The sequence below is a fragment of the Pomacea canaliculata genome, linkage group LG7 (assembly GCF_003073045.1).
Source record: "Pomacea canaliculata isolate SZHN2017 linkage group LG7, ASM307304v1, whole genome shotgun sequence".
Taxonomy (NCBI): domain Eukaryota; kingdom Metazoa; phylum Mollusca; class Gastropoda; order Architaenioglossa; family Ampullariidae; genus Pomacea; species Pomacea canaliculata.
In genome coordinates, this window is record NC_037596.1 from 21,141,158 (window position 1) to 21,168,992 (window position 27,835).

At 40.8% G+C, this 27,835-nt stretch overlaps 2 protein-coding genes and 1 long non-coding RNA gene across 6 annotated transcripts; 2 read left to right on the forward strand and 1 right to left on the reverse strand.

Annotated features, from left to right (window-relative positions):
* The first annotated feature begins 223 nt into the window (after window positions 1–223).
* On the forward strand, window positions 224–6,818 carry LOC112569012. Of its 4 annotated transcripts, XR_003100267.1 has the most exons (10): window positions 313–733; window positions 1,455–1,562; window positions 1,888–2,208; window positions 2,970–3,100; window positions 3,386–3,527; window positions 4,101–4,260; window positions 4,645–4,680; window positions 4,935–5,075; window positions 5,420–5,514; window positions 5,834–6,818. XR_003100267.1 is itself a non-coding variant. In XM_025246647.1 (7 exons), exons 2-7 carry the CDS (start codon window positions 1,487–1,489, stop codon window positions 4,939–4,941), a joined length of 837 nt encoding a protein of 278 aa, XP_025102432.1. In that variant the 5' UTR covers window positions 224–733; window positions 1,455–1,486; the 3' UTR covers window positions 4,942–4,953. The 4 variants fall into 4 exon arrangements, 2 of the variants coding, with proteins under 2 accessions (XP_025102432.1, XP_025102433.1); XM_025246647.1 differs by lacking the exons at window positions 4,645–4,680; window positions 5,420–5,514; window positions 5,834–6,818 and having other exon boundaries at window positions 224–733; window positions 4,935–4,953; XM_025246648.1 differs by lacking the exons at window positions 4,645–4,680; window positions 5,420–5,514; window positions 5,834–6,818 and having other exon boundaries at window positions 326–733; window positions 3,389–3,527; window positions 4,935–4,953.
* A 4,554-nt stretch (window positions 6,819–11,372) lies between these two features.
* On the forward strand, window positions 11,373–21,427 carry LOC112568966. The gene is made up of 9 exons (XM_025246563.1): window positions 11,373–11,593; window positions 13,487–13,569; window positions 14,331–16,024; window positions 17,680–17,832; window positions 18,067–18,330; window positions 18,530–18,651; window positions 18,930–19,026; window positions 19,226–19,390; window positions 20,684–21,427. Exons 1-9 carry the CDS (start codon window positions 11,591–11,593, stop codon window positions 20,926–20,928), a joined length of 2,826 nt encoding a protein of 941 aa, XP_025102348.1. The 5' UTR covers window positions 11,373–11,590; the 3' UTR covers window positions 20,929–21,427.
* A 135-nt stretch (window positions 21,428–21,562) lies between these two features.
* Window positions 21,563–26,931, reverse strand: LOC112569041. The gene is made up of 3 exons (XR_003100280.1): window positions 26,508–26,931; window positions 25,597–25,753; window positions 21,563–24,961 (listed from the first exon to the last, which is right to left on the reverse strand). It is a non-coding gene; the product is annotated as an uncharacterized LOC112569041 (long non-coding RNA).
* Window positions 26,932–27,835: the final 904 nt, after the last annotated feature.

A 27,835-nucleotide genomic window follows, 5' to 3' on the forward strand; every position in this document is an offset into this window, starting at 1 on the left:
AAAATCACATAAAAATATAATAAAATAAAAATTTAAAATACACACATATTAAGTTTTTGTTTAGTATTATTCATTTAAGAAGAAAAGTAAGGAACAACAAAAATAAGTTTTATTTAAACATGAGAATGAAGCTAAAATAATCAAAATTTGATAAACTCAGAAAAGAGGAAGACGATCGCTCATTTGGAATCTCTGAAATGCCAGAAAAGCTAATTATCCTGCACCACGTGATCAGGCTGCAGTAACACTTTTACATCTCGTGGTGCAGCAGCATTCAAGCCTTTACTCAGCTGATGACGTAGAGAGCACGTTGCCATGGCGCCACTCGTTCACGTACCCGTACCCGTACCTGAAGCCGTCTCGTTAGCGTCTTAACTTTTGTATTTGCAGTCGGCGTCACACTCAGTTGTCACTGGTACTGTAATTATGTGACAGTACATTGGCAATGGACAGTGAGGACAGGTAAGTGACAGTCAATGACAGACAGGTGTCGCTGCAGTCAAAGTGTACAGGTGGCGGGAAGGTCGAGACTCCAGTGACTTGCACGACACGTGACCTTACCTGGCACACAGCCGGCGACACGAGGTCCGGGTAGACACGGGTAGACAGGCGATGTGACCACAGACAGGAAACATCTAGCGAATCAGTGAACCTCATACTGACAGGACCTGCAGCTCTGACAGTGGAGTTTGTCACCTGCGACATTCACACGTTAATCGTCTTCCTGGTCCAGGTAAGTAAACAGAAACTGTTTTCATGTTCTGTCTGTAGACTCGCGTTGTCGTGTTCTGGAAGGAGTTGACACTGAGGTGTTTGTGTATACTAAGCTGTTTACAAATCTCTACCAAACTGTTTTGTCTTCAAATGAAGTTGTCGTCCCCGATAGTCGGCCACAGTTGCTTTTGAATGTAGTTTGTAATAAAGTGTTCTAGTCCGTTTATATTTCCTACCTGCGGTGGATCACTTGGGAGTTCCGAGTGTAATTATTTTCTCTGTGATCGTTTCTTGCTAAACACTCTGTACTTGTGTGTTATGCTGTGATAGTTGCGTTGTCTTTTCTAGTATACACCTGATTGAGTAAAATGTCTCTCCTCGCATTATAACTGAAGATCTATGCTGATAAAATATTTTTTCTCTAATAAAAAATAAAAACAAATAACTTTACACACATTGGAAAGACAAGTTAACAAAACTTCAAAAAATTATTTCAGCTGTTAACGGTTTCAGATGATATTTCTTGTCCATGTCAATATAAACATTATTAGTACTATTTACTCGGTCTCTCTCGCATTTCCTACCTTGAGATACCTTTCGTCTCTCTGACTTTCATTCCAGTCTTTGCGTTTAGAGGTAGGGGGCTTCTTGTATGCAATAAGAAAAGAATTCCATAACTATATGTGTCTATTGTTAATGTTTATCTGTAATGTTACCTTGTGCCGAACGAATACTTGCAGCGGTGCCTTGACCCTGCTCACCTGTACTACGTATGGCGACAACAGGTGACACACATAGCTTCCAGCTGAACTTGCTTCTTCTGCTGTGTGGCGTATGGGGAACACAAGGTTATAGATTAAGTTTTACACTATGAAAAAATATAGTAGTTAAGTAAGATTTAACGCACATGATTCAAGAAATTAAAACAAAAGAAATTTCAGATAGTGAAAGAGAAAGAAAGAGAGAGAGATAAGGAGCATGTTGCGCATTTTTTCAGCTATATAGCAGATACCAGAAAATAAAAGAAATGGAAGGGCAGAGATTCTTCAAGAATGACAGAAAGAGAAATATGCGTGAACGATACCGGACAACTGTTGACACATTAGATTATGATGTCCTCAACCACTGTATATATTAAAGAGTCCCTCATTCTCTCATTTCGTCTGTTTTAAGGAATTAGGATAATCAACTGTAACAACAACAAGGTAGAAATATTTGAAGACTCACCTGCTCCAGTCACGTGTGGAGACATCCCTGGTACATCCGATGTTGTCTGGCGACTAGGAGACGGAGTCAACATCGGAGAGTGTAAAGCTGACGGTACCTGCACCACTGCCTTATACAACGACTACAGACTCAGCAGGTTACCGCAGTCCACGGAGAGTCAGCTGACCCTTGTCCCTGATTACCGACGTCACGCGGGTGTCACGGTCGTGTGTCAGGACAGAAACAGTGGCTCAATAGTCCCAGCATCCTGTACTCTCGTCATCAGACGTAAGTCAACAATCATCGTCTCACTGTCACATTCTGTTTTTAAAGCAGGATTATAACGAAAAGTCAAGCAGGAGACGTTACTACACTGTGGTGACTACAAACAATTTAATTACAGTTACATGTCAGTACATTCTAAGTCCTCCACATCCAGCTGCACATTTGGGATCAGACTTAAGTTTATACTCAGCATGTAATAACAGGTTTAACATATTGAGACACTGATGAAATGTTGTGTCACATGCAACGAGAGAGGGAGTCTCTCTATTGTCATCTTTACTTTTGTCATCAGAATAAGTCTTCAAAAATGCGTCAATGTGACATCTTTAAACATATTTCCTGTAGTTCTATCGCAAGAAATTTCACTCGTGACATTTGTCCCACTGGGGAACGAATTACGTTTTGCAGGCAACAAAGGATTTAACAGTTCGATTATTAAGACGATGGAGCTTTCCTGCAAAATATGTACCGATAAACCTGAGAGGTGAAGTTAATCTACTAGTAGAGAAAAAAGGTTTCCTGTAACCTTAATAGCATGACAACGATATTTCCCTAACACCATTCATTACTTAAAGAAAAAAAAAACACAGGCCATTATTGCCTTCCAATCCATATCTGCGCCTACACTGTATATTAAGAAAAACTAGAAATCATTCCGTCAGAGAAACACGTGTTGTATTCCTGTAGTTGTGTCTGCATTTCACTGTGTATTTATCCTGGTGTAACTTATTTTTGTGGATGTGAATTATGATTCTCGGATACAGGTCACTCTGAGCTCAGTGAGTGTCACGTGACCACCAACCCTGTGGACGGGACTGTGTCAGGTTCATGTCGTGTACAACAAGCTTTCTCCTCTGATAACATCTACACCTGTACATGGACACGGAATGATGGTGTAGGTTATTGTAAGATACAAGTTCTACGGTTCAAAAATATTCTTACTATTACATTTATGAAGAAAATTATAATGCACCGTTGACAAACGTCAATTTTATTAATTCTTATTCCTGTTCTTCTAAGTAAAAACAGAAAATAAATTGGTCTGATCATTTTGTCTTCTTTTCTTTGTGTGAGCTATGCCAATAGCGCGTCTTTCATTTTAATGCAGAATAAAGCTTGTAGGTCTAGCGCAAAATTTCTGACATTTATCAAAAGTCCTTGTGAATTTTTTTTTTCAAAGCAGCAGACATTTGGAGGGTTGGATGCCAGTCGTGAGCTGTGTTCGTTCACACAAGCTCTGCCACAAGCCGGGGGACTGTACACCTACAGCATTTCTGTGTCTCCTCCTGCTACTACAGCCTTTTCTCAGCAACTGACACTGGGTCTGAATTTCTTCTCATCACAGTTTTTGTTGTACAGTTTTTAGATGCACAGTTTTACACACATACACCCCTCCACACACACAAGCTTTTTTTTCTTCTCACATAGTCAAAAGTGCACACGCACTTAGAAGTACAAATGCGCTAGTTAAAGTAAAAAGTATTGTTAGTGACACAAATATTTTGGGGGAAATTATTGTCTTTAGATTGGAATAAAAAAGCATGAAAGAGTAAAAAGTCGAAGAAGAAGCGCCAAGGAACATAAGTAAAAATTATTTTTGATATTCAGTGTATATATACAAAAGTCCAGACAATTTGTTTTCTTTTGCTTACAAGGCCAACCTCATATACAAATATAACAAACATAATATGATATATAACATAACAAAACATATAAATAATTATAGTACTTGCAGTTAATTCAGTTTTTAAAAATAAAACATGCTTTAATTTATTATTTTACTCGTAAAGGATAGCAGAGAACACTATTCTCCAAACCTATTAATGTCGAGGAATGCAATGACAACATGTTAACTAAGCAGTTATAACATTTGATGTTTTGCTTCTACATCCAAGGGGCAGGAAATGTCAGTGTTGTCTCGACAACAGACACCGTATTCATCATCGCCGGCTCTCATCGGACCAATCGTCGGCGGCATTGTCGCTGCGGTTGTCATTGTCATCATTGCCTGTTTGCTTGCTATTTTCATCAGGCGACAAAGACGACACTTAAAAAGTGAGTATATGTCACATTAAGTGACCATCGAGAACTTTATGCTCATGTCGTGTTAACGGTTCTGTCCGTGTTTTAGAGTCAAGGAGAAAATTCCTTTCTATCATTATTTACTAGACATTGAATGATAACAATATTTCTCTCTACCTAACTCTCTTTTATTTCAGATATAATATAACACACGGCGAATATCTTTCAATCCTCTTTAGTGTAAAACTGTCGTTTTCTCATTTCTTACCTCCCCATGTTAATTGAACTCATATCATACAGTGATTGAATACAAACATTGAACATAGAAAACAATGTGCTGCTCTACATTATCTCGTTTACAGTGCGACGTATATGATATAACTTCAACGTTTGCTTCTTTATTCTTCTAATCTCTAGATGAAACAGCTCAATATCTGAGAGAAAGTGAGGAGGGTGAGTTCTAAATACAACACTCAATAATCAGTAAACTCCACACATCTGTAGCATTATTAAATATTATAGTAAAGTAATACTAGTTTATCGTACAATCGTTTGCAATGCTAAACCTCAATCTGCAGAATGTTATTCTCAGCTATACAATCAAAATGTTGCATTTTCTAAAATTGACAACTGATGTTATTCCAATTACTGACTTGTAGTTTTATTTTATACGATTTATACAATTTGATTTTAATGTATGTGCTTAGTGATTGAAGAACCGCCACATTTAACTCCCCCTACTGATAACCATGGTTACGAAGATGTCCACATCAGAAGCTCAAATGAGGAAACTGCAACAACACAGCTGAGAGAGGCGGACATGTATGAGAACACACAGAGACTCGCAGGTGAGTACAATCAAAATGTTTTAAAACACCTTTATTGGTTTTTAACATCGTCTACACAAATACACAATGGTTGGGGATTGTGGAAGATCACACAGAGACACACATACAGACAGATAAAGAGAGAGAGAGAGAAAGTCACACAAAATAAAGTATTTTCTCTGACCTCGTGACCTCATAATAACAGTGTCTGGGCAAGCAGTGGTTAAAAAATGTTACCGAGACTTTCTATAGTTTAAAAAGCAATTGCTTTAATAACAAACAACAGTATAGGATAACATGTAAGTTATTATGATCGATGAAAACTGATCAATTATATCCTAGTTAGTTTCCTGACATTTTTACAGACCAAACCTACGACACACCGGGCAGGGACATGATGAACATCAGTACTCAGATCTTCAGGTGAAGGCCACGTAGTGAGTCAATGGCACACACAAAGGTGAGGAGACAAGCGAGAAACAATTACATACAAACTCTTACATGAATATTTGTATTAACATTTGTAAGAGACACACAGAGACACAACTTTTTTGCGATAGCATTGAAGTGTTTTAGTAAAAATTTAGCTTTCGTATCCATATTGTGTGAACAACACAAAGAAGTGTCCTTAACATTTCCAGTGACACACCTTTTGATCTTTTATTACGACTGTCCATTGATTGCCAATATCGGAAGTGTAATTTTTTAAAATTTAAAACTTTAGAAAATATCATTTACCAGAGAGCTGATTATACTGATTTTCATTGGTTCTTTTCCAGGCATGTCGAACATCATCAGGCCAGCATCATCGACGTCAGTGTTTAATCAAAATGTGACAATCGTTGTGAAAACAATGTTTTCGTAAACTTCATCTTTTCATTATTTTTCTTGGTTTTAACAAAACTCATTGTTTTCATAGCGGATTTTTAATAATTTACTGCTAAAAATGGATTGGAGCTTAACTCAATCGTCAATTGGAGTGCTATATATTTTTTTGTTTAATTTTTTATTTTAAACACTGTTGGGTTTTTTTTAATCCTTACAGTACTAATTCCTTCAAATACTAAGAGGAACTTTCTATCAGTACAGAATATATTGAACATATATGAGTTCTATAGAAATTGTATCGGGCAAATTTATTTTCAGCTGCGTGTCTGCTGGACCTGCGCGAAGCAAGAGTGTGACACCAACACTATAGCCCTATGCTAGTGATCACATGACAACGTGTTAATTCGTGAAATCAAAGTAACTAAAGTTATAATATATAATATTTGCTGATCAGAGATCCTGAGGTTGATATGGAAACGGGAAAAGGATGAGCAAAGACTTAGGATGCCTGTCTGTGTGTGTGTGTGTGTGTTATTTATGACACAGTGTTGTCTTATTAACTAACGATTGTTGACGGGGAGGATGAAGCTGAAGAAGGAGATACTATTACATTCCTTTTTGTTGTCATACACCATACTCACACTATGAAACGTGTGCAAAATAAATAAATAACATAAGCGACGGTTAACATCATTCGCAACACATGACGCAAACATGTAGAAAAATGTATAGTTTTGAGTTAGTCTTTAATATGATGTTTAATGTTAGTTTTAAGGGTCTAATAAAAAGTAGAAAAAATCTTAGAAGATGCCTATTATATATTGATGATTTAATTTGTTAAAAAAAGCATTGAAATATTTATCCATCTATTTTTGACATGTCTACCTAAATATGACTCCGTGTACATTACATACCATTGCCTGGTCTAACAAACAATTTGTGTTTCTAGTCTGTGATTTAAGATGCGAGTGATTTTCACTTTGTAAATGATCCATAGTCAGTGTCACCGGCAGATGCCCAGCAAAGTGTCCAATCACAGACATGATGCCACTTTCCTCATGTTACTATGACAACGCAATCTTTCCTCATGTGTAGTAACGGGATCGGCTGACAAAATTTCCTCACAGCACTCGGGTGGATGTTAACTCGGGGTACTGTTCCTGACTTGCTGTACTTCAGGGTAGTGAGTACAAACACTGTCTGCCAGTGGCACTCGCAAACACGTGAGCACAGAGAACACAGACACGTGCACAATGTGAATCCATCCATTGTATCGATTGATAACAATAATAGTTTACCGGACATTAAGTATTACTGGACTCACAAACAGATGACATGAACATTTCAGACAGGACATGGAAGCAAAAGAAGTGTAATGAAGGCAGAAGGTCTCTGAGAATGTGTTACACATCAAACACACTACACGTTACCTACAGCACACGTGACTGAGAGTTTTATTGTAACACAACTAGCGACTGATGAAATGTGTTGCTGCTACATCAGCTACTTTGTGTCTAACTTGTTTGTTTATTACAGTTGTTGTTGACTACAACCTTGCACACCGCTGCTACATCAGCTACTTTATGTCTAACTTGTTTGTTTATTACAGTTGTTGTTGACTACAACCTTACACACACGTTAGTATGCAGCAATACACGTATGTGTGACTGTGTCTGAGTGTGTGAGAGCCAGCGCCTCATCCTGGCCTGTAGACAGCTCAAGGAACGTCATAAATGACGTAAGATGATGTGACGTCAAAAGGAGGTGACGACAAAGGATTTGACGTCAGAGAGCGGGAAAAAAAAAGAAGAGCGGAGAGAGGAGCGCTATGTCGGTGGAAGAGATTGAGTGTGTGGGTCGCTGGACAAGCCGTTGCCAAGACAGTGAGTTTTAATAACAGAGTCAGTGGATTTTTGTGATTATGTTAGAAAAGCCGTTGCCAAGACAGTGAGTTTGATAGTGTGTAAGGAGTTCAGTGCACTTCGTTGACGTGTTAGTAGAAACAGCCATTGTGATAGTGACTGTGTGTTTTGATTAGTAAACATAGGCAGACTCGTACAGGCAAATCATTTTTTTTATTGGAGAGAAAGAACGAGCAATTGTGTGACCCGCTGGTGTCCTGGAAAGAGTGAGAACGAGACACTACACGGTGTCGTGACAAACTTCTAAGCAAAAAAGCCTGCTTCGACCCTCAAGCTACGCTACTTGTTCTCTCCCCGTCTAATTTGGATAAAATCGGAAAAAACCAGGGGACAACTCCATGTGGCGGAGCAGTGATCCGACTTCACTGCAATCTGATTGGTCACCAGACTGCTCAGTCCGCGCTGCTCTCGTGAGTTCACATAATTGGATTGTACAAGTCATATTACTTGCTCACTCTGCACTAACTGATGGCAAACATTCAAAGAAATATAGTTTATTTTATTAAAATGTTTACCATTATTAAGAAATTATTATTATTACTCACGAGCGTTTCTCACAAACACATGGTTCTCTTCAGTCAGTTGCTTCAGTCAGACGCTTGCTAGTCACTGTCATGACACTGATCTTGCTGCATTCTCAAATACTATTTGAAACCAAAACTGAAAATCATATCAAATAGATTTTAATAGAACAAAATACTGTATATACAATACACACACAATACAGCGTATGTCAGCTTTCAAGAGCGATGTGAGATGTTCAAGGTTTAGCGACGCGGAAAACGCCGCGCGACGACACTTCGCCCCACGTGCACATCGCGCGCTTGTCTGTGTGTGTGTGTGTGTGTGTGTGTCCGCGCGCTGCTCGAGAGCTTGTGTAGGTCTCAATGTGTGTACAAGTCCACGTGAAAACACACAGGACGACACATTCACTACTCACCCCATTGATTGACTATGTTTCTCCTGGGTCACACGCTATGTGAGTGGTAGACGTGAAAATACAGGAGACTAGACAGGACTGACAAGAGTTAAACATGAACAGGTGTACTTAGTGTTAATGTACAAACTGACATTCAGTCTGAGTTCTCCCACGGTAACCTCTCGGGCTGTAGTCTTGTAGAAACAATGTCGGTCTCACACTCTACTCAGTCTCAGGTAGAGTTTCCAATGTCGCCTCTCTACCTACAGTCTACTCGCCTCACACCTGTAGACGGAGGTGACTCGTGGCTCTCTGTGTCTGTAGGTCAGTGTGGTGCTCACACACCTCAGTCCACTGACAGACATCATGCAGCCTGTGTGACAGTCGCACTCATTACTTTGATATGGAGACATAGAGAGCAGCACAGGCGCTGAGAGAGGACAGACTGGTACTGGCAACCACACACACACTGACATCGACAACCAGAGTGTATGTGGGTAGTGTATAGTGTATAGTGTATAAGGGTAGTGTATAGTGTATATGACTAGTGTATAGTGTATGTTACTAGTGTATAGTGTGTGTGTCAGTAGTGTATAGTGTGTGACTGTATGTGGGGCATAGTGTATATGGGAGGTGTACGTTGTTTGAGTGTGTTAAAGTCTTCACTACTCTTATTAACTAAGAACGCAGTCGGGACATTACCTAAGTTCCACAGGGATCAAAGTTCATATTCTTGTGGAAGTCCTTGCGACTTAGGATAGAAGAGAGAAAAGTGAGGCTCTCATGTGCCCCATACATCCTTGAACCAGCCCCTTCCCCATCTGAAACCGCCACCTCGCCCCCATTTGTCTACCTTCCCTCCTCCTCACCCTCCGCCCTCTTCTTCCCCGCTCACGTGATGTGATGGCGCGTCTTCTGCTGGGGCTGGGTGTCCTGTCTGTGCGGGGTGCGGGACTTCAGGTAACAATGGGGGGGCTACGTTAGTCATGGGTTCATGTATCATTTAATTCTGTGGTCAGTAAGGTAGCTAATAATGTCTAACTTACAGCTGAACTTTTATGAATATACAGTCACACTAAGTAATAAATACAAATGTTGTCAGATATTCAATGAAGCTGTACAACAACCACGCTCAGAATTAATTTTCTTAAAGGAGCTTAAAGCAATGGCTTTAGGTCCGGAGACAGACATACAGACAGAGACAAACAGACTTAAATACCCAACAAAAACCGACACATTACTGAAGATACCTTTTGTCACTCAACTTTTTATTCATTCTGTAATATCCTACAAATCAATGCTACATCTGCTGAATTGTCTGTCAGCTGTTAGAGTTCTTTCATTACATCATGCTGCTCAGGAATCCGAATAATCAACTGTAACAACAACAAGGTAGAAATATTTGAAGACTCACCTGCTCTCACCTGTGTGAGAAACACACTCAAGACTGTATGCACGCATGACCGATGTTTCTTTTATGCTAAAAGAGCATGTCTGTTATATGGCGATATACACACTAGCACGCGGCACAAAACTTCACAAAAATCTTTCTTTAATCACCAATATGAACACACACACAAACAGTACAGGGGCACCAACCCAGCTCTTGACTAGTGATCTCCCGGGTTGCGTAATACGGGTTTAGTACATATTAAAACACACGACATTAAAGAGGTTAATAGGTCTGCAAGCTCTCAGTTGACAGTATTGACAAACAACAATAACTTTAATGCAGTGATGGGGACCGGCCTGTGAAATCATTGGTTCTGTGGAGCAAGGTAACCGTGGGAGGAAATAGAAATTCGTTAAATCTTCAAATCATGGCTAAACAAATGCGTGTTAAGTGAGTCATCAGAATAAGTTTGGAAATATTGAGCAATATGCATGTAAGGTTCATTGTAGTACAAACAGGACACAGAAGAGCACGTGACGGGTGATACCTGTACGCTTTTAGTTGGTTACCTGTGTCACGTGCTTCAATGTCTGAGACAGAACGATCGTCAAGGTATGATCTACGCATGCGCATCAATACTAAATTATTACCGCTCTGTATATCGTCTTGACCGTAACACGAGGTGAGGTCAACAGTTCACATACGTGTGGTCATCAGGTTTCTCTGGCAGTGAAGAAACTGCACAAGGACTAAATGAGCTTTGTCCATTTTCTTTGCCGTCAGCAAAACCTGATCGTCATACGTAGGTCAACCGTCGTCCACAATTTGTTTTATTGTCCAGATGATAGACACAGCGATAATAAACTCTGTCTCTTACGAAACTTTCCCTGGATGCTGCCCCTTTCGAGGTCTTGCACGAAAACTACACAAATAAAGAAAACGCACATAAGTATTCCCGTGAATATATCACACTCTTGTAACATGTTTGTCATCCATTCACAACACAGCACCAAGGAAAACGTTCATATCGCCTGTCCTGGTCTTGCATACAAACCCTTAAAATACTCTTTACTCATTAGTGATCTTCTCAATGTCTATCAGCATTGCCTCTTAAGGACGACAATATGTCAAAGAAAGAAGAATTATTTGCCCATGTGCTGCTTCAAATATTGTACGATATGTGATGTGCTTTGTCCTTATTCGTCATGCCAAAGGAAAAATATTTGTTGCCCCATCTTTAACTGCAAGCAAATGAACTTAATAAACAGATGTGTTTTGATTAGATGCTGCGAAAAAAATCTTTAATTTCTAATTGTCTACAGCAATAAAAATAAAATGGATCTCAGATCGGTTTCCAGCGCTCGCCCATCACGTGCAGTAAATGACTCATTGGCTGAAGGCTCGGTACAAATGGTATTTAAGAAAGTGAGTCCCGACGATCACCTGTGTGAGACTGTGGCGCCTCCTACGACATATGGTGAGTTGACAGGTGAACATGTTAAGAACTGTTAAGAAATTAAGTTAGCAGATGTGATGGCTGTTACTGTGTACAACCTAAGGTGTGTTTGCTGTTTGTTTAACCCCACGGTTCTCAAACCTTGGGGGGTTGGGGGGTGGCGTGACTTGCTTACAAAGGTCGGGGGGGGGGGCGAATGTGGTCATTTTGTAAAAGTTTTTTACACCAGTATTAGTGAAATTAGCTTACATTGTGTAGCTAAGTGGGGCGGGTCACAAGTAAAAGGTTGAGAACCACTGGTTTAACCCATGAGGAAAGGGGAGCTAATGTCAACTGTCAAAGTCACACAACTCTCAACACCTACATGAGATCAGCAAAGTTAAATGATTTGTAGCAAAGTACATTGGTCAGTACATACCATCATCAACCAATCACTGAAGCAGAGCATTTCACAAGTTCACTCTAAAAGTCTGTAAGAGTCACGAAGGTCTGACCCCAGGATATGATGATATACATTGAAGTTCTGCAGTGGAAATAGACCGTTAATGAGACTAACAGCCAGGCAGGTGACTGAGCTCTGACTGGACTCAGTGTCAGTGTAATGACCTGTACTTCTTATGACATCAAAGACAGTGTGCTAGAATGATTTCACAGGGTGCATCATGTGTGTGACAGCACGGATGGTTCATACAACACTCGCACCAGACAGTTCGTCCTTTCAACGCATAGCAAACAATTGCCTGAGGCTGTTCACATTATGTTCATTTCATTATCAAACTGCTCAAGACTTTGACAATAATACTTGTTAGTAATAATGCAATGTTTACATCCGGGGCACTGTTCAAAGTAATAGTTATCTATGACGATACTCTCAGTCCTACGTCTGTCTTAGGGTTGTCGCCCTTGTCATGTCCACCCAAGTAGAATACAAAGAACACAAACTACACTTCACACTGAATCGCTTGCTCCATCCCCAAGCGGGTGCGGGGTGGGGTAAGGAACTCTCTGGTCGCTTGCAGTATCTCAGCGACTGACGACACGACGGCCGTACACACTGACGAGGTCGGGGAGGATGTTTCAGGGTCACAGAGGGGGTACTTCATGTTGACGTCACGAAACTAACGGTGCTTCTAGCTCACGTGCTTCTGGGAGTTGTGCCGAAGGCGATCAAGAATCCAGACGGGCTCCAGTTCCTTCAGCCCGTACAAATAAAACCTGTAGGTCGTGGTTACACTTGACTACTATTCTAAACCCTATTTTCCAATTCAGACATCTTTATCTCATAACTTCATGTTTACAACTTCGAAATCTGTGTGAGTTCTAATACAAGTCGAATGACAAATAACAGAAAAAAGATGTCAGACCTCGTCTAGGCGAGGTTAGTCCACAAGGGGTCAGTACCGCACCGCATCCAGTGTGGACGGCCACTACCCTGGTTTACTCTGTAATCTCAACTCAGGTTTACATGTCGTGACTCAGTCACGTCTTCTTCATTCATTGTTCCGGACCTGAGTACATTTTGTACCTCCTTCCCACAAAAATCTGTCTTAAATTGTGTTTGAGAGTTCATCTTGTAAAGTGCATTGAACACTCTGATAAGTAGGTAATTATACTACATATGTTTGTCAAAGTGTTCTTTTCTCCTTATTCCTCCTTCTTGTGTTTTTCTTTTCGCTAGTTTTTATAGTATTTTTCTTGTTACCGTTGTTGTTCACGTTACTCATAGTAATGGAACATGACTAACAGCTGTATGAATTTAAACTTTAATTTTATATTATTAATAATAGTTTGTATAATTCAGTCACTACACAAATTGTACATTAAGTTTACAATACTTGGAGCCTGTGCCTAATCAGAAGAAATAAAATCGTAGACAAATGTTTAACAAACCTCTGTTTACCATTGTCCTTACAGGTGGTTAACATGTTGACAACAATGATTTTAGCCTTCATACTTCTTTCTCTGGCCTCTTGTCTTGAAGCCGTGAACAATGGAAGGTATGTCATGTGTGTCAATGATGGTCAAAGTAAACACAAATATGTTGTCTGACATGCTGATAATGTGTTACTGGTGTAGCTGAATGTTGTGTACAGCACATTGAACTTGTAGGTGAGGGCGTCTGGATACATCCACTACATACTGTTACACGTCATCTTTAGAGTAAATATTTTAAAGACTATTGTTACGAAAGGGTATTATGTTTTTACAGTGTCTAAATAGCAGTCATTGTGTCAATCAAAAAAAAAAATTTGTAACCAGAAGGCTAATAAAATTAAATTATCAAAGTTTTTACATGTTATGTTTACATTTCTATAAAGTGTCTTCATTAGAACAATTGTTTTTTTCATATACTAGTAACTAATCGTCCTTTATTGATCACTGTAAATAGTTTGTTTACATCCTTCTAGTTACTAGTCGGGTGTATATTGCTTATTTTATCACTGCAGCGGACTATTGAATTCTAAGAAAACAATGAAATGCGTTAATTTCTAAAAGAAAATTCGAACGGATTTGAAATTAGCTGCTACATTACTTTAACAACGTTTGTGACTTCTCTTCCTTTTCACACAGACACACAGCACAGACTAGGTCATACAAACACAAATACTTTTAAATTTTTAAATCTCTTTTCCACATGTTTAAGATATCAGACTGACAAGCACACACAGACATTTAGTGAGACAGACAGTCTCATACAACTTATAATATCACTGTCAGTGACACACTGATGACAGTCCATGATGAACTCTTCCTGCAGTGTCCCCAAAGCACAAGTCATGCTACAGTTACAAGGCATGGACTACTCGCTGTTCGGCTACAACAGTCTCAAGGGATGCCCTCTGACCTCAGGACGTGACCCGGGCTTTACTCTCCCCATCTTTTCGGGTGAGTTTAACGTGACCCCAGACTTTCGCTATAGCGTGCCACGTGGCGTGCTTCTGTCCCACGATGTGTCATGTGACACGTCGTTTACGTCGAAGGTGGTGGAGACGCCGTACGACCTGACCACGCTGCTGACTGGCACCGCGCGACTCGGTGCTGATAAGTGGGGGCCTCCCTTCTCGGCCAGCCAACACTTTCACAAACTGTCCGCGCAACTCACACAACACGTCTTGGTCGTTTCCACAGCTGTCTGCAGTTTGTACGACCTGACACTTCTGCTCTCGGAACCGCCATCTTTTCATCCGTCGTTTGTGGACTGGATGATTAAACTCAACAACACTGACAACGACGACAAGTACCTTGAGTTCCTTGACACCTACGGCACACACTTCGTGTCACGGGCCCGCTTGGGGGCTTCCAGAACGGTCATCTACAAGATGGACGATAAAGTTTATCGTCTTCTAACAGAGGATCAGGTGACGTCAGCTGCCAGTTATTCTGCTCCTGAGCTTTTTGGATACCATGAGGACTTGACCTCTGATCAGCAAAAAGCAACAGCAGAGTTTCGAAATCATGAGACAACAACGTTTGCTGTCGGTGTTCCTCTTCCTGATGGCGGTAACAGCGCGACGTGGTTGACAGCAGCGAAAGATAACCCCTCTGTCATCGACTATGACTTGACCTCTGTGGAGGTTCTCTTTTCAGACACCTTCATGTGTGCCGCAAGTCCTACAGGGGGTTATGGCATTGACCACGACAGGATCAAGAAGAACATCATGGCTGTCAAGACCAAATACTGTCGGAGTTTAAAGAGGAAAGACCTGTTAGTTGACTGTAGAGATACCGGTAGGACACTGCTTTCTACAAAGTTGATTGGTAACACGAAATATGGAGCTGCCGAGTCCGCTGACCAGTGTCTTCAGGAATGTTATCAACTTGCAGGCTGCGTGGCTGTGAGTTTTTGTCCTTTGTGTACGAGGGACAACAGCGGCAGCAAGTGTCAAGTGTTTAGTGCTGGCGACATCCACAGGGCAGTCACCGACCGTCAGTGGCAGACGATCATGTTAGTTGACAAACTGGAGACATTTGTAAAGCTGCACAACACCATGGTTGTTGTCAACTCTAGTTCTCTGTCTGACGTCCCTCCTGTCAACTCTAGTTCTCTGTCTGAAGTCCCTCCTGTCAACTCTAGTTCTCTGTCTGAAGTCCCTCCTGTCACCTCCGTACAGGACTGCTACCCATTTTGTATTCAAGATACCCAGTGTGTGGCCTTCACCTTGACTGACACTTCAGGTTCATTAATTAAATGCACGCGCCACACAGACTCACTTCTGTCCTTGACACAGGGAACAGGTGTCAGCGTGTACTTCGTCTCCCCGCTGGTCAAAAGAATTATCACAAGTGGACAGACGAGAGGCCTTGCTCCCTCCTCCATGCTGAACGACTGGTACAATTCCGCCTGTGTCATCGACGACGAGTGTCGTCAGGTAAACTCCATGTGCTTTGTAAACAGGTGCCGCTGTCGACCTGGGTTCTTCTTCTCAACACGTGACTACACGTGCTCTGATAGTGAGTATTGAATGGTTCGAATAGGTAAGACAGATTTTACAAAAAAATCTTTATATAACGCTAACTTAATCTTTCAACAGTTCAATGATTTTAAGTTGAATAAAACCCACAAAATAGTTTCAGAGGCAACAACAAGAGATAATGGTTTTCGCAGGGTGTGTCTACCCATACACAGTTGAGATTTTTGATGTCTTGACTCGTGGCGGTTTTGCCTGTTCGTTTGCACTCGCTGCTGTTGCAGATCTCAGGCCATCGTTTCTCCAGAATATGGCGTAGGCATCGTTTGTTAAAGGTCTGATGCTTGTTGTTGATGGTGTTTGTCACTCTCTGGATTTTAGAACCACAAAGTAGGACTGCATTTGCTTTAATGTTGTAGATCCGGGTCTTACTGTTGAAGAATAATGCTCTTAGTTAGGTTTGTGGATGTTGTTGCTGATGAGATGGCAGACTATTGTCCTATGCAAAGTCCAGGTTCTCTTGCTGTTTGGTGAAGGTCCACCGGACTGTTGTCTTGGGTTGGTTTCCGAAAACTCCAGTTTTCTGACTATCAGGAAGATTGTTGGTGATAGTATTCAACGCTATCTTTCGCCGGTCTTCATTACGAAAGGTTTAGTAAGTTTGCCATTGTGAATAACTATGTAGGACCAGTCTTTGTACAATGTCTACACTGTCGAATGCCTTCTAAAAGTCCACAAACAATATATATATATACAATTGCCTTGGATAGAATGATCCGCCACCAATTGTTGCACCGAGAAAAGTCTTGTTTCTTCATTAACGTGACCAGGTTGAATATTTCCATTTTGTTGGTTCTGCTATAGATGGGTGTGCTGATAATATTTCTTTGAAATGTGGGAAAGATACAGAATTTAGGTGGAAATCGATATCCTAAATCCTTATTCTCAATCTGCGATACTTGGGTTTGTGTCTCATTTAAAGAAGAAAGAAGCTCGACTGTACCACTCAACGTCTCTTTTCAAGCATTATACCAGCGGTTCTCAACCTTTTACTTATTACACCCCCCAACCTGACGAACACCGGTACGTCAACGACCTTTTACTTGTGACGCCCCCCCCCCCCAGCAAGCTAGGTCGGTGGAGGAGGAGGGGGGGCTTAGCAAACCTCGAAAGCGGCGTCGAGGAAATCAATGCAATTCAACAACAGAAGAACAAAGTTTGTATCTGCAAGAAGTATAACTGTTACTGAAATTTTACTAAAGCAAATTCTGCGGTGCTAATAAATATTATTTTATTGGACACTCACTTTGATTAATGAGAAGGTTGAACCTGCTTGCTGTTGCATAGAGAAGCGAACCTGTGTGCGATGTTCGTACCCACTGCTATTCGCAGCTCAGCCTCTGCGTCCACACGATTTCTGTATTTGGACTTCAGTGCTGCCAATGCTAAAAATCCTTGCTCACACATATACGAAGTTGAAAATGGCAGAAGAACTTTCATTGCTTTCTCAGAAAGCACCGTTGACGGTAATCCAGAATGTTGGCACTGGTGTTGTTTGGAAGACCATTTTAGGGATTGGTCATTCGAAAGGTAGATGAGCTGCTCTTCTTCTTCTGTGCGCCCCACAGGTTGAGAACCGCTGGCATAGATGCTAAGTGTGTAATTCAGTAACTGACCGATGACATTGGTCTGTTGTAGCATGCAGACCACGTGACCTACAAGACACCTTTATGGAGTATTCTGAAAGCGGAATAAAAGGACATATTCTCGCCATTCAAGATGGAACAAACCTGAAAACATGCAAGAACCTGTGTGTCAGTACTGATCATTGCGTAACCTTTGACTTTAGAGGTGCGTATGATGACATTTGTTTATTAATAGAGCGATGTGTGTACGAGAGACTTGTCCGTGGTGACTTGTTCTCCCTTTAAATGTCTTAACTCGTCCTTTAACACTCTACGTCTTCTCTTGTGTTAAAGTTCTTTTCATCTCTGATTCTCGTTTATAAATATGGGTTATTTAAGTTTTCGATTTGGATTTGCACAAAGATATTGTTCCTATTTTAAATATAGCTTCATGTTTTAGACACAGGAGGGCGCTGTGTGCTTCATGATGTTACGTCACGTGAGGCTGTGTCAGGATGGTTTCCTCTGACCAGTACAGGGTGGACTCACTACCAGAGAACTTGCCTGAAGTCAGCCGCCTCCTACCCGGGTCCAGCCTGGGACAACTCGTCTTGTACCCAAGACACGGACTGTCCTGACCCATTCAGCCTCTGTTCGTCGGGCAGGTGTCTGTGTGCACTGGGCGCCATTTCTTCTGAACAGGAAGTCACGTGTCGTGCTGCAGGTAGGTTGGAAAACACTTTAGAACTCCATCGAGAGTGCTTTTGTCAGGAAAAGTCATATTTATAAAGATCGCAAAGAATTTGTCAGAGAATGTTTATCCCTAAATAGTAAAAGTGTCGTAAGTTACTCACAAGTAACGACTGTCATCTCCTGTGCAAATTCTTTCTTGTGAGTGAAATGCTTTGTTGCCATGAGAACAGAGTCGTGCGGCGAATGGCAGAAAGCAGGAGCCAAGTCTGGTGCGCACTTCATTCGACTGAAAGACAAGAAGGAGACGAGTAGAGTGTGGTGTGACATGGACTCCAGTGGCGGAGGTTGGCTGGTACGTTGTCTGCAGTTATAAGTGTGTGACAAACATGAAACAAACACCGACAGGTAACAGCTTGCACTCACCTGAGAGTCGGTAATGAAGCACATGGCACTGTCATCGTAGTCGTTAGGATGAGGGCGAGTGTTTCCTTTAATTTAACCAAGTTTAGCTATTGAAGATAAAATAACGATATTTTTTATAAAATAAACATCAAATGATAAATACTTTGTACAATACTTGGCCTGTCAGTGATTTTGCAAATGACCTTTGAACCTGACTGTCATGGTCAGGTGTTCCAGAGACGTCGTGACGGGTCAGTGGACTTCTACAGGAACTGGACTCAGTATGAAGACGGCTTTGGTGACGTCACCGGGGAGTTCTGGCTGGGTAGGTTGATGGACTGCGTGATGTCACACATCTCTCGTTGTCTCTTTATGCAAAAAGTTAGTGTCATAAAATAAGTATTTGCTACTTAACTACCAGGAGAGTGGTTTTACCCGGTTATACTTCCATGGATCTTAAACACTCGTAAGGCAGAAACAGAAAAAATAAAATCACGTGACATGATGGCCATGTCTTCTCTCAGGTTTATCCAGGCTTCACACCTTGACCAAAGGGAGACCCACCCGACTGCGTGTAGACCTCGGCGAGGTGAATGGACATCGTCACTACGCTGAGTACACGACATTCAGGGTGGACGGTCCTGAGACAAACTACACACTGACCGTGTCCGGCTACTCGGGTGACGCGGGTAAGTGACCTTTGTACAGTAAGATAAACTCAGTAGCATGCAGCTGTCTAGCTAGTCGAGTATCTCCCGGTATTTAAGGAACTTAGAGCAGGACACAGACATGAAGGTGAGCAGCACGTGAAGACTTACAGCAATTGGGTGTGCCGGACATCACTGACTGACCCCCGGTCACTGTCCGTTGTCCACTAAGGTCATGTTCACAGCTTACACCAACCTGTGTCTGACTGTGAGCGATGTGAACAAGATGTGACTGATTCCCTACACACCCTGGGTGGTAGAGGTACATGTCTTACAGTCTCGTTTCTAAACTCTGTAACAATCACTGATAATAGGCTTCACATCACATCATCAAACAACAAATGTCCATCTACGAAGTTTGAGGTCGTGTGTGTATATAATGTGTGGAGTAAAGTGTGTGCATAGCATGTGAGTGCTGTGTGTGTTATCTTGCCGTGTGTTTATGTGTGAAAATGTTGTACATGTGTATGCGCAGTGTGTACACATATTAGTCACGTGCTGTAGACAAGTGTGGCCCTAGCGTTGTCTGTAAGACAATAACAAGAGAAAAGCACACAAACCTCCACTTAAGCGATATGCATCACGTGACCCCGCCCCTCACACAAGCTGTGACCTTTGCTAGGAAATGAGTTTCGCCAGCTGACACTCAGAAAAGGCTTCCTCGGAGGGAAGGAGGGAGAAAAAAACAAGGCAATAATGATTCCTGGGCAATAGGAAGGTAGCCCTGTAATAATGTATTGTAACTGCGTGCAAACAGTATTGTCTGATAATTTGTAAATTCTCCTTAATTGTATTTCAAAGTCAGCATGCTAATACTTTTTTTTTTTTACCAAACATTGAGCATAACTTACTACAACAGGTGACTGGTTGTATCTGTATACACAAGTAAAAACTAATTTTTTATATTTCTACATTTATATATTGCTTCCAATGTAAAGCAAGCAAGGGCATTCTAAATATTAACTTGTTTCTGCTATAGTCATTATTGCTAAGTTATTCCTTTCAGTAGTGCTGGCACGAACTTCTTCTTCATCGGAATATGATGAAGACCAATGTCTGAAATTGAACAAAAACCATCCGTGGTTTCTTATCTGTTATAATAAACTATACAGGAAAATAAATTCAATAAGAAAATATTGTTTATACATTTCGTGTCATTCTTCTTTTTCTTGTTATTAATCAAACGAGTTAAGCATACGGTTTCAATTTTTCTTTCATAGTGATAATATATACACAGCTGTGTGTTTGAAGATAATTGAGTGTGTGTGTTTACAGGGGACAGCTTAGCGTATCACAACAACCAGAGTTTTTCAACGTATGACAGAGACAACGACAAGAAGTCTGACAACTGTGCCGCTCTCCGTCACGGCGCCTGGTGGTACGACACGTGTTACGACTCTAACCTCAACGGCCGATACAAGGCTGACGGGGCTAAGGGTCCTGACGGGGTCACCTGGCATCACGCCCACAATGACTTGACGAGCTTCACCTTCAGCGAGATGAAAGTACAACCAGTGTAACACCGCCTTGTCTCCTGTACTCTCACTGCTTATACCCTCAGTCTACTGTACACCACACGTGACACTCGTGATGTCACCTCAGTGCAGATGACTGGTCTCGCAACTTTATGATGTTGCTAAATTTATTTTCATCTGACTTTGCTTGGATAAATCAAGACGATTTAAAAGTAAACAAGTGTTATTTTTAAATCATGAAATCAACATATTTATTGTACGTAAAGATAACTGATAGTTTTATCTTCAAAATGATACAAAAGCACAGAGACTGATTGTATCAAATACTGTTGTTTATTTGTTTAACTGATGACAACAACACAAGACTTTAATTGCATCATAGAAAATTTTGCACATGTTCTACTGTGTCCTCGTTTTCCCTGTATTTAACTGAAAGTTAAAACTTAGGCAGAGCTGTAAGATCAGTAGACTTTTCAAATAAACAAATATAATTGTCAAGAGAAAATTGATATTGCCATAAAGGGAATTAAAACTGTAAGTAATATTGTTGTGCTTATTTACTCATTTTACGAAAGGACTCTAACAAAAGTTATATTAATTATCACACCTGTAGTTAAGATATCACATGCATCATTCTAGTATAGGGAACACACCGAAAAAAACTGTGTTTTTATATTTTGTCTAGACTTAAAAGTTGGAAAAGCCGTTGCGCTAGCAAAAGGAACATACACACCTGACAATACCTGTATATTCTGTCTCTCTCTGTCTTTCTCTCTGTATCTCTCTCAGTCTCTCTCTCTCTCTGTGTCTGTCTCTCTGTCTCTCTCTCTGTCTCTTACAGTCTCTCTCTTTGTCTCTCTCTTTCTCTCTGTCACTCTCTGTTTCTCTCTGTCTCTCTCTTTTTCTGACTCTCTCTCTGTCTCTCTCTCTTTCTCTCTGATATCACCCGCTTTCTTTACCATTTTTCTCTTCCTATCTTTTCTTAACTCGTCACAAACTCTTCACACTTTACATTCAGTTTTCATAAAACAAAAATTTGTGCAGCCTGTACAATAAGACACGTGATGACTGATGTTTGACAAGGTGTGCATTCGTTGTATTGGTCACATGGTCAGCATTCCTTCTCATTGTAACAGCCTACATCTTCCTCTACAAACATGTGACGCTGAGGGGTACACAGCCAGCAAGATGCAAAGAGATATAAAAAGACAGACAACCAGTCACACAGACAAACACACAAGTTAAATGAAGCATCCACACAGAGCTACACAAGTGTTATAATGAAGGTTTCTCCGTACAACGATTGACATAAACATCTGAGAACATTATGGGTAAGTCTCATTACGACAGAAACATTTTAAAGTTGATGTTGTGTAACAAAACTGACTTATTCTGGCTGTCAGATGGCAGGCCGATGTCTGACATGACACGTAGCTGGACAAAACAGTAGAAACAACAAAAATAAATAGTGTGGGAGACATTCTAATAACTTTTAAACTCAAGAAATTTTCCTGTAAATAAAACTTAAAAGAAAGTGTAGTATTTACAGTTTTAGCACGCTACAAGTGATCACCATGACAGCGGATCACGTGGCATTAAACCACAAGATGGCAGTGACAGAGGGAGAGTCTGAGCTTTGGTGGGGGGCAAGGAGGCTCACTCTATGCTGACGGTGACCAATACTCACTCTCTCACTTCATGCTCACAGTGAACAACACTCACTTTCTCACATTTCAACATAAAGGAAGAGGATTGGAGTTCTAGCCTCACAACAATGTTGCTTTCAGTTTTAACAGACAAAGCAACACATAATCAGAAAAAAAGTTCAATGAATAAGGACTTATGTAATTATGTAATATTCAGAATAGTTTAAAGTTTATACTCATATCATAGATGTAAACAAAAAGCTTATTGTGCTACTCTGGTAGATACAGATTTGTCATCTCTCTCTCTGCTCCTCTACACTTTTTGTACTTTGTGAACAGTAACTCAAGCACATGTTAAAGAGGGAGTCAAAACCATATTGCCCCTTTAGTGTCTTTTTTAGGGTGCGGCTGCCCTCTTGACTCCTGGAGGTGTAGGCCACGGGAGGGAGAAGCCCCCATGACAGTAAAGCTACTGACAGTCAAACCCCAAGAGGTGCCCCACTAAGGGAGGTAACAAGCGACTGTGTCTGTCACCTCCATAAAGAGAATCTGTTGTCGTGGGTTCGTATCTGGAATCCAACATCTCTGTCTCTCTGTCTTTCTGTTTCTAGAGTCGTCTATATTTTCTACACTATTTACTCCACTTCCATCACTTGCACATTTGACAGTTTGCCATCTTGAACCGCTTTGTTACATTTTGGATTCAGGATCAACGTGTATCAGCAGCGTGGACTAAAACCTTCTAATGTCTTGTGAACTGTTGAACACGGCCTTGGTGTTGAGGCGACGCCTCTGCCACAGTCTGTGTGTGCATGCCGGACTCTGGAAGTTTCCATGGCTGCCAGTCCATTAGACACTCAACTGGTTTGAGAACCGACGTCCGCAGCTGCCTCATGTGCTGACACTGCCCTCATGGCGGCTTCGAATCCCAGCTATCAACACTTTTCTCTATTATAGTTGCGTGAGTGTTTGTGTGGATTGGGGGCGGGGTCTGCATGTGTGCATTTCAGTGTGTGTGTGTGTGTTATACATGCTTGTCGGATTGGTACAGCGCGTTGAACAGACTTGGGAATAGCGCACTGTAAACATCTAATATTATTATTTTTTTATTTTTTATTTTGTCTTTTCTGCACACTGAGCATTCTTTTTGAATGGATATCTGCGCATTATAAATAAACATCATCATCATCATCATCATCATCATCATCATCATCATCATCATCATCATCATGTAATATGTAATAAGCTCAAACCAAAGTAAAAATCGACTTATTGAACACGAGCCTGTAATATTCAGGTAGCATTCTACGGAACAGTTTCCTTTACACCTCTAACAGATAGAATCCAGTCTATACCAGTTGTAAACAGACTTGTACAACATCTAGTTCCCATCCTTGGATAGCCTACAGAGGTTTCATGTACTCATGTACACTATGGCCCTTGTTGACTAGTAAACAATCCCTGTCACAATAGACAGCAAACTGGTCAGGCTGCCATCGGCCAACAGACAACATGGACAGGAAAGTATCCCTCTACTCACCCAGGTGTGGACGTGTGAAGCTATGAAATAATTATGATGAAGATGATGACGACGACGACGACAACTTTTATTCATGGAGCACCTTATACCATCCTCAAAGACCTCAGAGAAGAGGAGATCAGCGGTCAGAAAACTCCCGTTATTTAGACAAGTCCGCGGTACACTACAACAGGACAACAGCGCCACCTGTTGTTGCCACAGAGACAAAATGGCGCCCAGTCGAAGACCGCGTTACACACACACACTAAGAGATAAATACACTAAAATGAATATACAGTGTATTGTTGATGACCATATACCAGTCTTCTGTGATACAGCACAATGGATGGTTGTTGTGATATAAGTAGCGTGTTGATATTTAACACATCGTTAATCATCGAATACTTTATGTTTTGTATTAAAATATTCTGTCGTAGTGTCATGTGACAAAGTAGCCACGAGTCATGCACAAGCTTTGCGAGAAATGAGTCCTACACAAGCTGACTGCCAGTCACACATCAGCAGCTTATCAGATGAGCTTTGTTATCAGCAGTCACACATCTGCTCCACGCCCACCTTCCACAGGATTGAACAACAAAGCGACTGTAGAGAGAAGCTTTTACCTTTCACTGCAACCTGTTGCTGCTGAACTCAAGTATTTGTCACACTGCAAGTAAGCCACTGTGTAGTCGCCATACACTACAGTGAACAGCTTTTCTCTTAAAAACACACAATTGCATTCACAAGTCTTTATGTTTTGTAAACACGGGCATTTCGCTCATAATCCTCTCAACTGCTCACAACAACTCTCTGCCAATTTACAGAAATCGTTTTTCAAAGCCCACTTTTCCTGCAGTAAATCCTTGTTAATAGTTTAGCTTTTGTGATAGGCGATGTCTGACATGACACATAGCTGGACAAAACAGTAGAAAAAACAGAAATAAGTAGTGTGGAAGTCATTCTAATAACATCTGAACTCAAGAAATATTTTTTGGTAAATAAAATCATAAAGAAAGTGCAGTACTTGCAATTTCAACAAGCTATAAGTGATCACCATGACACTCATGATGACACTTTAGTGCAGATGACTGGACTCAGAATACTTAATGTAAACGTAGTGCAACATAGTGTGCTTAATTGTTGCACAGTCATTCTTATATGTTAGTCATGTATTATTTCTTTTAAATTTGGTTTCACTTGCATAAACCAATATGTTGATAACCTAACCAAGTCTACTTGTTGATGATTAATTTAACACATTCACTGTGCGTAGGATGCAGATAAAGTGTAATGAACTCTGTTCATACATAATCACATTTACGTCAGATAACATAGTATTTAACATACATATAGCAATCAACCGATAAATTCATTTTAGAAAAATTCAAAGGTAGAGACACTCTGTCATATAGTAACTAGGAATAGGGCTGTAGTGCTCTGTGTCACACTTCTACTCCCTCTCTGAGTCGAGCGGACACGATGTTAAACAGACTGTTATAAGGTGGAATGGGTAGCTGTGGAACGAGTTAGTGCTGGAGGTGGCATTACCTCGGCGGTAGAGTAGTAGGCCTTTGGCGGCTCTGGACCATTGGATAGACAAGGGGCCTTGTGCTGGTGGAGGTGTTGAAGGATTTGGCAGAATTGTGGCTTTGAGGATTCTTGCTAGAGAATTGTGACGTCTTCTTGTTTCTCAGTTACAGAAACTCTAAAGAGAACAAAAAAATGAGTATTTAATATGCGACAGTTACACAGTTTGTATTAATCTGGAATGATAGTCAAAACTTATTCTGTATGCAGTTAAAGCATATTTTACATGCAACTTGCGTATAAGCATTTAAAACCCCTCTTGCAGAATGTGACACAGGGATGACTGTTTATGTTTTTCTCCTCATGAAGAAAACTCCATCCTCTGTGTCTGATGTAGGTATAGTGTTTCTGGTGTAGTGAGAACATGAGGTACACTTGATGCCTGTGGCATGTGTTTGTGCATCATTGTGCATGCTTGTGTAAAGAACTTTCAGCTCCCCCTCAGTTGTTGTGGGTAAGACATGATACATGTGAATGAATTAGTAAATCTAAAGCAGCTGGCAGTGTCCTAATATATTATATTCTTTATATTTCCCTATGCCATTCATTTGAAATTGAATTAACTGCATATAAAATATGAAAGTTGCAACATAATTGCAAACAAAAGTTATCATACCTCTTTTTCCTTTTACTTCATTGGGTCTGAACAAAGAAATCTTCTGCATCAGTCTCCAAGCTTGGTGTGAACTAGGCATTCTTAGCATTTTGTCTTACAATGAGATAAGAATATCTAGATATTCCTGCAAACCTGGGGTCCAAAGGATACTGGTAAAAAAAAATAAATTCCTGTATCTTTAACCAAAATAAAATTCATCACACGAATTTCCTATCAGAACGAAGTACAATTATCTGTAGAATCAGTTTATACTTACTGTGTTGACATTGTAATCGCTGCTATCCATTGCTTCATGAGTGTCATCCTCATTGAAAAAAATCTGTTTTGAATAAATACACACCGCACTATCTTCTGGTGAAAATGAGTCTCTACCAACAGCAGCAGTAGAAAATGAATTAAGTTGGTGATGTGGACAGACACAGAAAGTTGATTTGTAGCACCGACAATTATTTCTGTCGCACAGGCAACAACTTTCCCTCGTTGTGTCCAGGAGGAAGACATCCTGGCCTGTATCGCATTATCTCACAGAAATCTGGCCATTGATCTGCTTGTAACATGTTTAAAAGTACTACATGACTTTAAATCTTTAACTATTCAGTGCCTGCTGTTTGTAAACACACGAAATCAAGTACTGTTTGAAACTGGCGCAAAACGCCCTGGGTGCAGTTATCTCCCTTGAACGTCTGACGTCCTCATTTGACCTCAGGAGTCACTTCATTTGTTTTCGTAAATTTCATTTATTTTATTTCCTTTCAAGTTTGTTACCATACTGAAATTCTGTTCTTTCATTATTTTTACTGATTTATACTAATTCTTTTTACTAGTCTTGGTTGAGATTCACATGTGTATATCCTTTGATGGACTATTAGCTTAAAGTCTTAGTTTCGCATCTTCGTTGGGAAAGACATTTCCGTTGTACTAACGTTGCAGCGCAAACTTCTAAGCTTTAGATAATAGCCCGTTGTTTTAGCGTTCACGGGTTATCTGGGATAGTCTGGGATGGTATTTCCACGTCAGCAAGACGTCATCTTTCTAGAATTCTCCGACACAACTGCTCGAAAATGTCTTCTTCCTTCATTATTATGGTTTGTAAGATCAGTACAATTACACTGAGCGACAACCCAGCCTGCAAGGGCTTTGGGTGTTTGAACGGCCCCTATAGGGAAGTGAGACTTTGGGGAGGGAAGGGTGTAATTCGATCCTAAATTGACGCGTCCATCGAGCTTTTTTTCTTCAGCCGCTCTCGATTTGGTAGCCACGTGATCGTGTCGCATCCCTCCACCCGCTGTTTCCCTCCCCCCTCTTTCCCCATCGCCGCGTGTAGCTACGACAAGTCATGGTACGGGGTTAATCAGAGGTCACATCGGCCGGTTCAGCTTTGACCGGCGCGCAGACATTTTGAACTGTACGTCCATCCTCAAGTGAAACACCGCCGATTTCTGAAGTAAGTCTTAATAAAGTTAAGTGAAAGATGCCATTAAAACAACTGTACTTTATAACAGTGGATAGTCATGAATAATTTATGATCATATATAAGTATTGTAGTGCTTTTTGTGAAATGTTTCACGTGTTGTACCCGGCAGG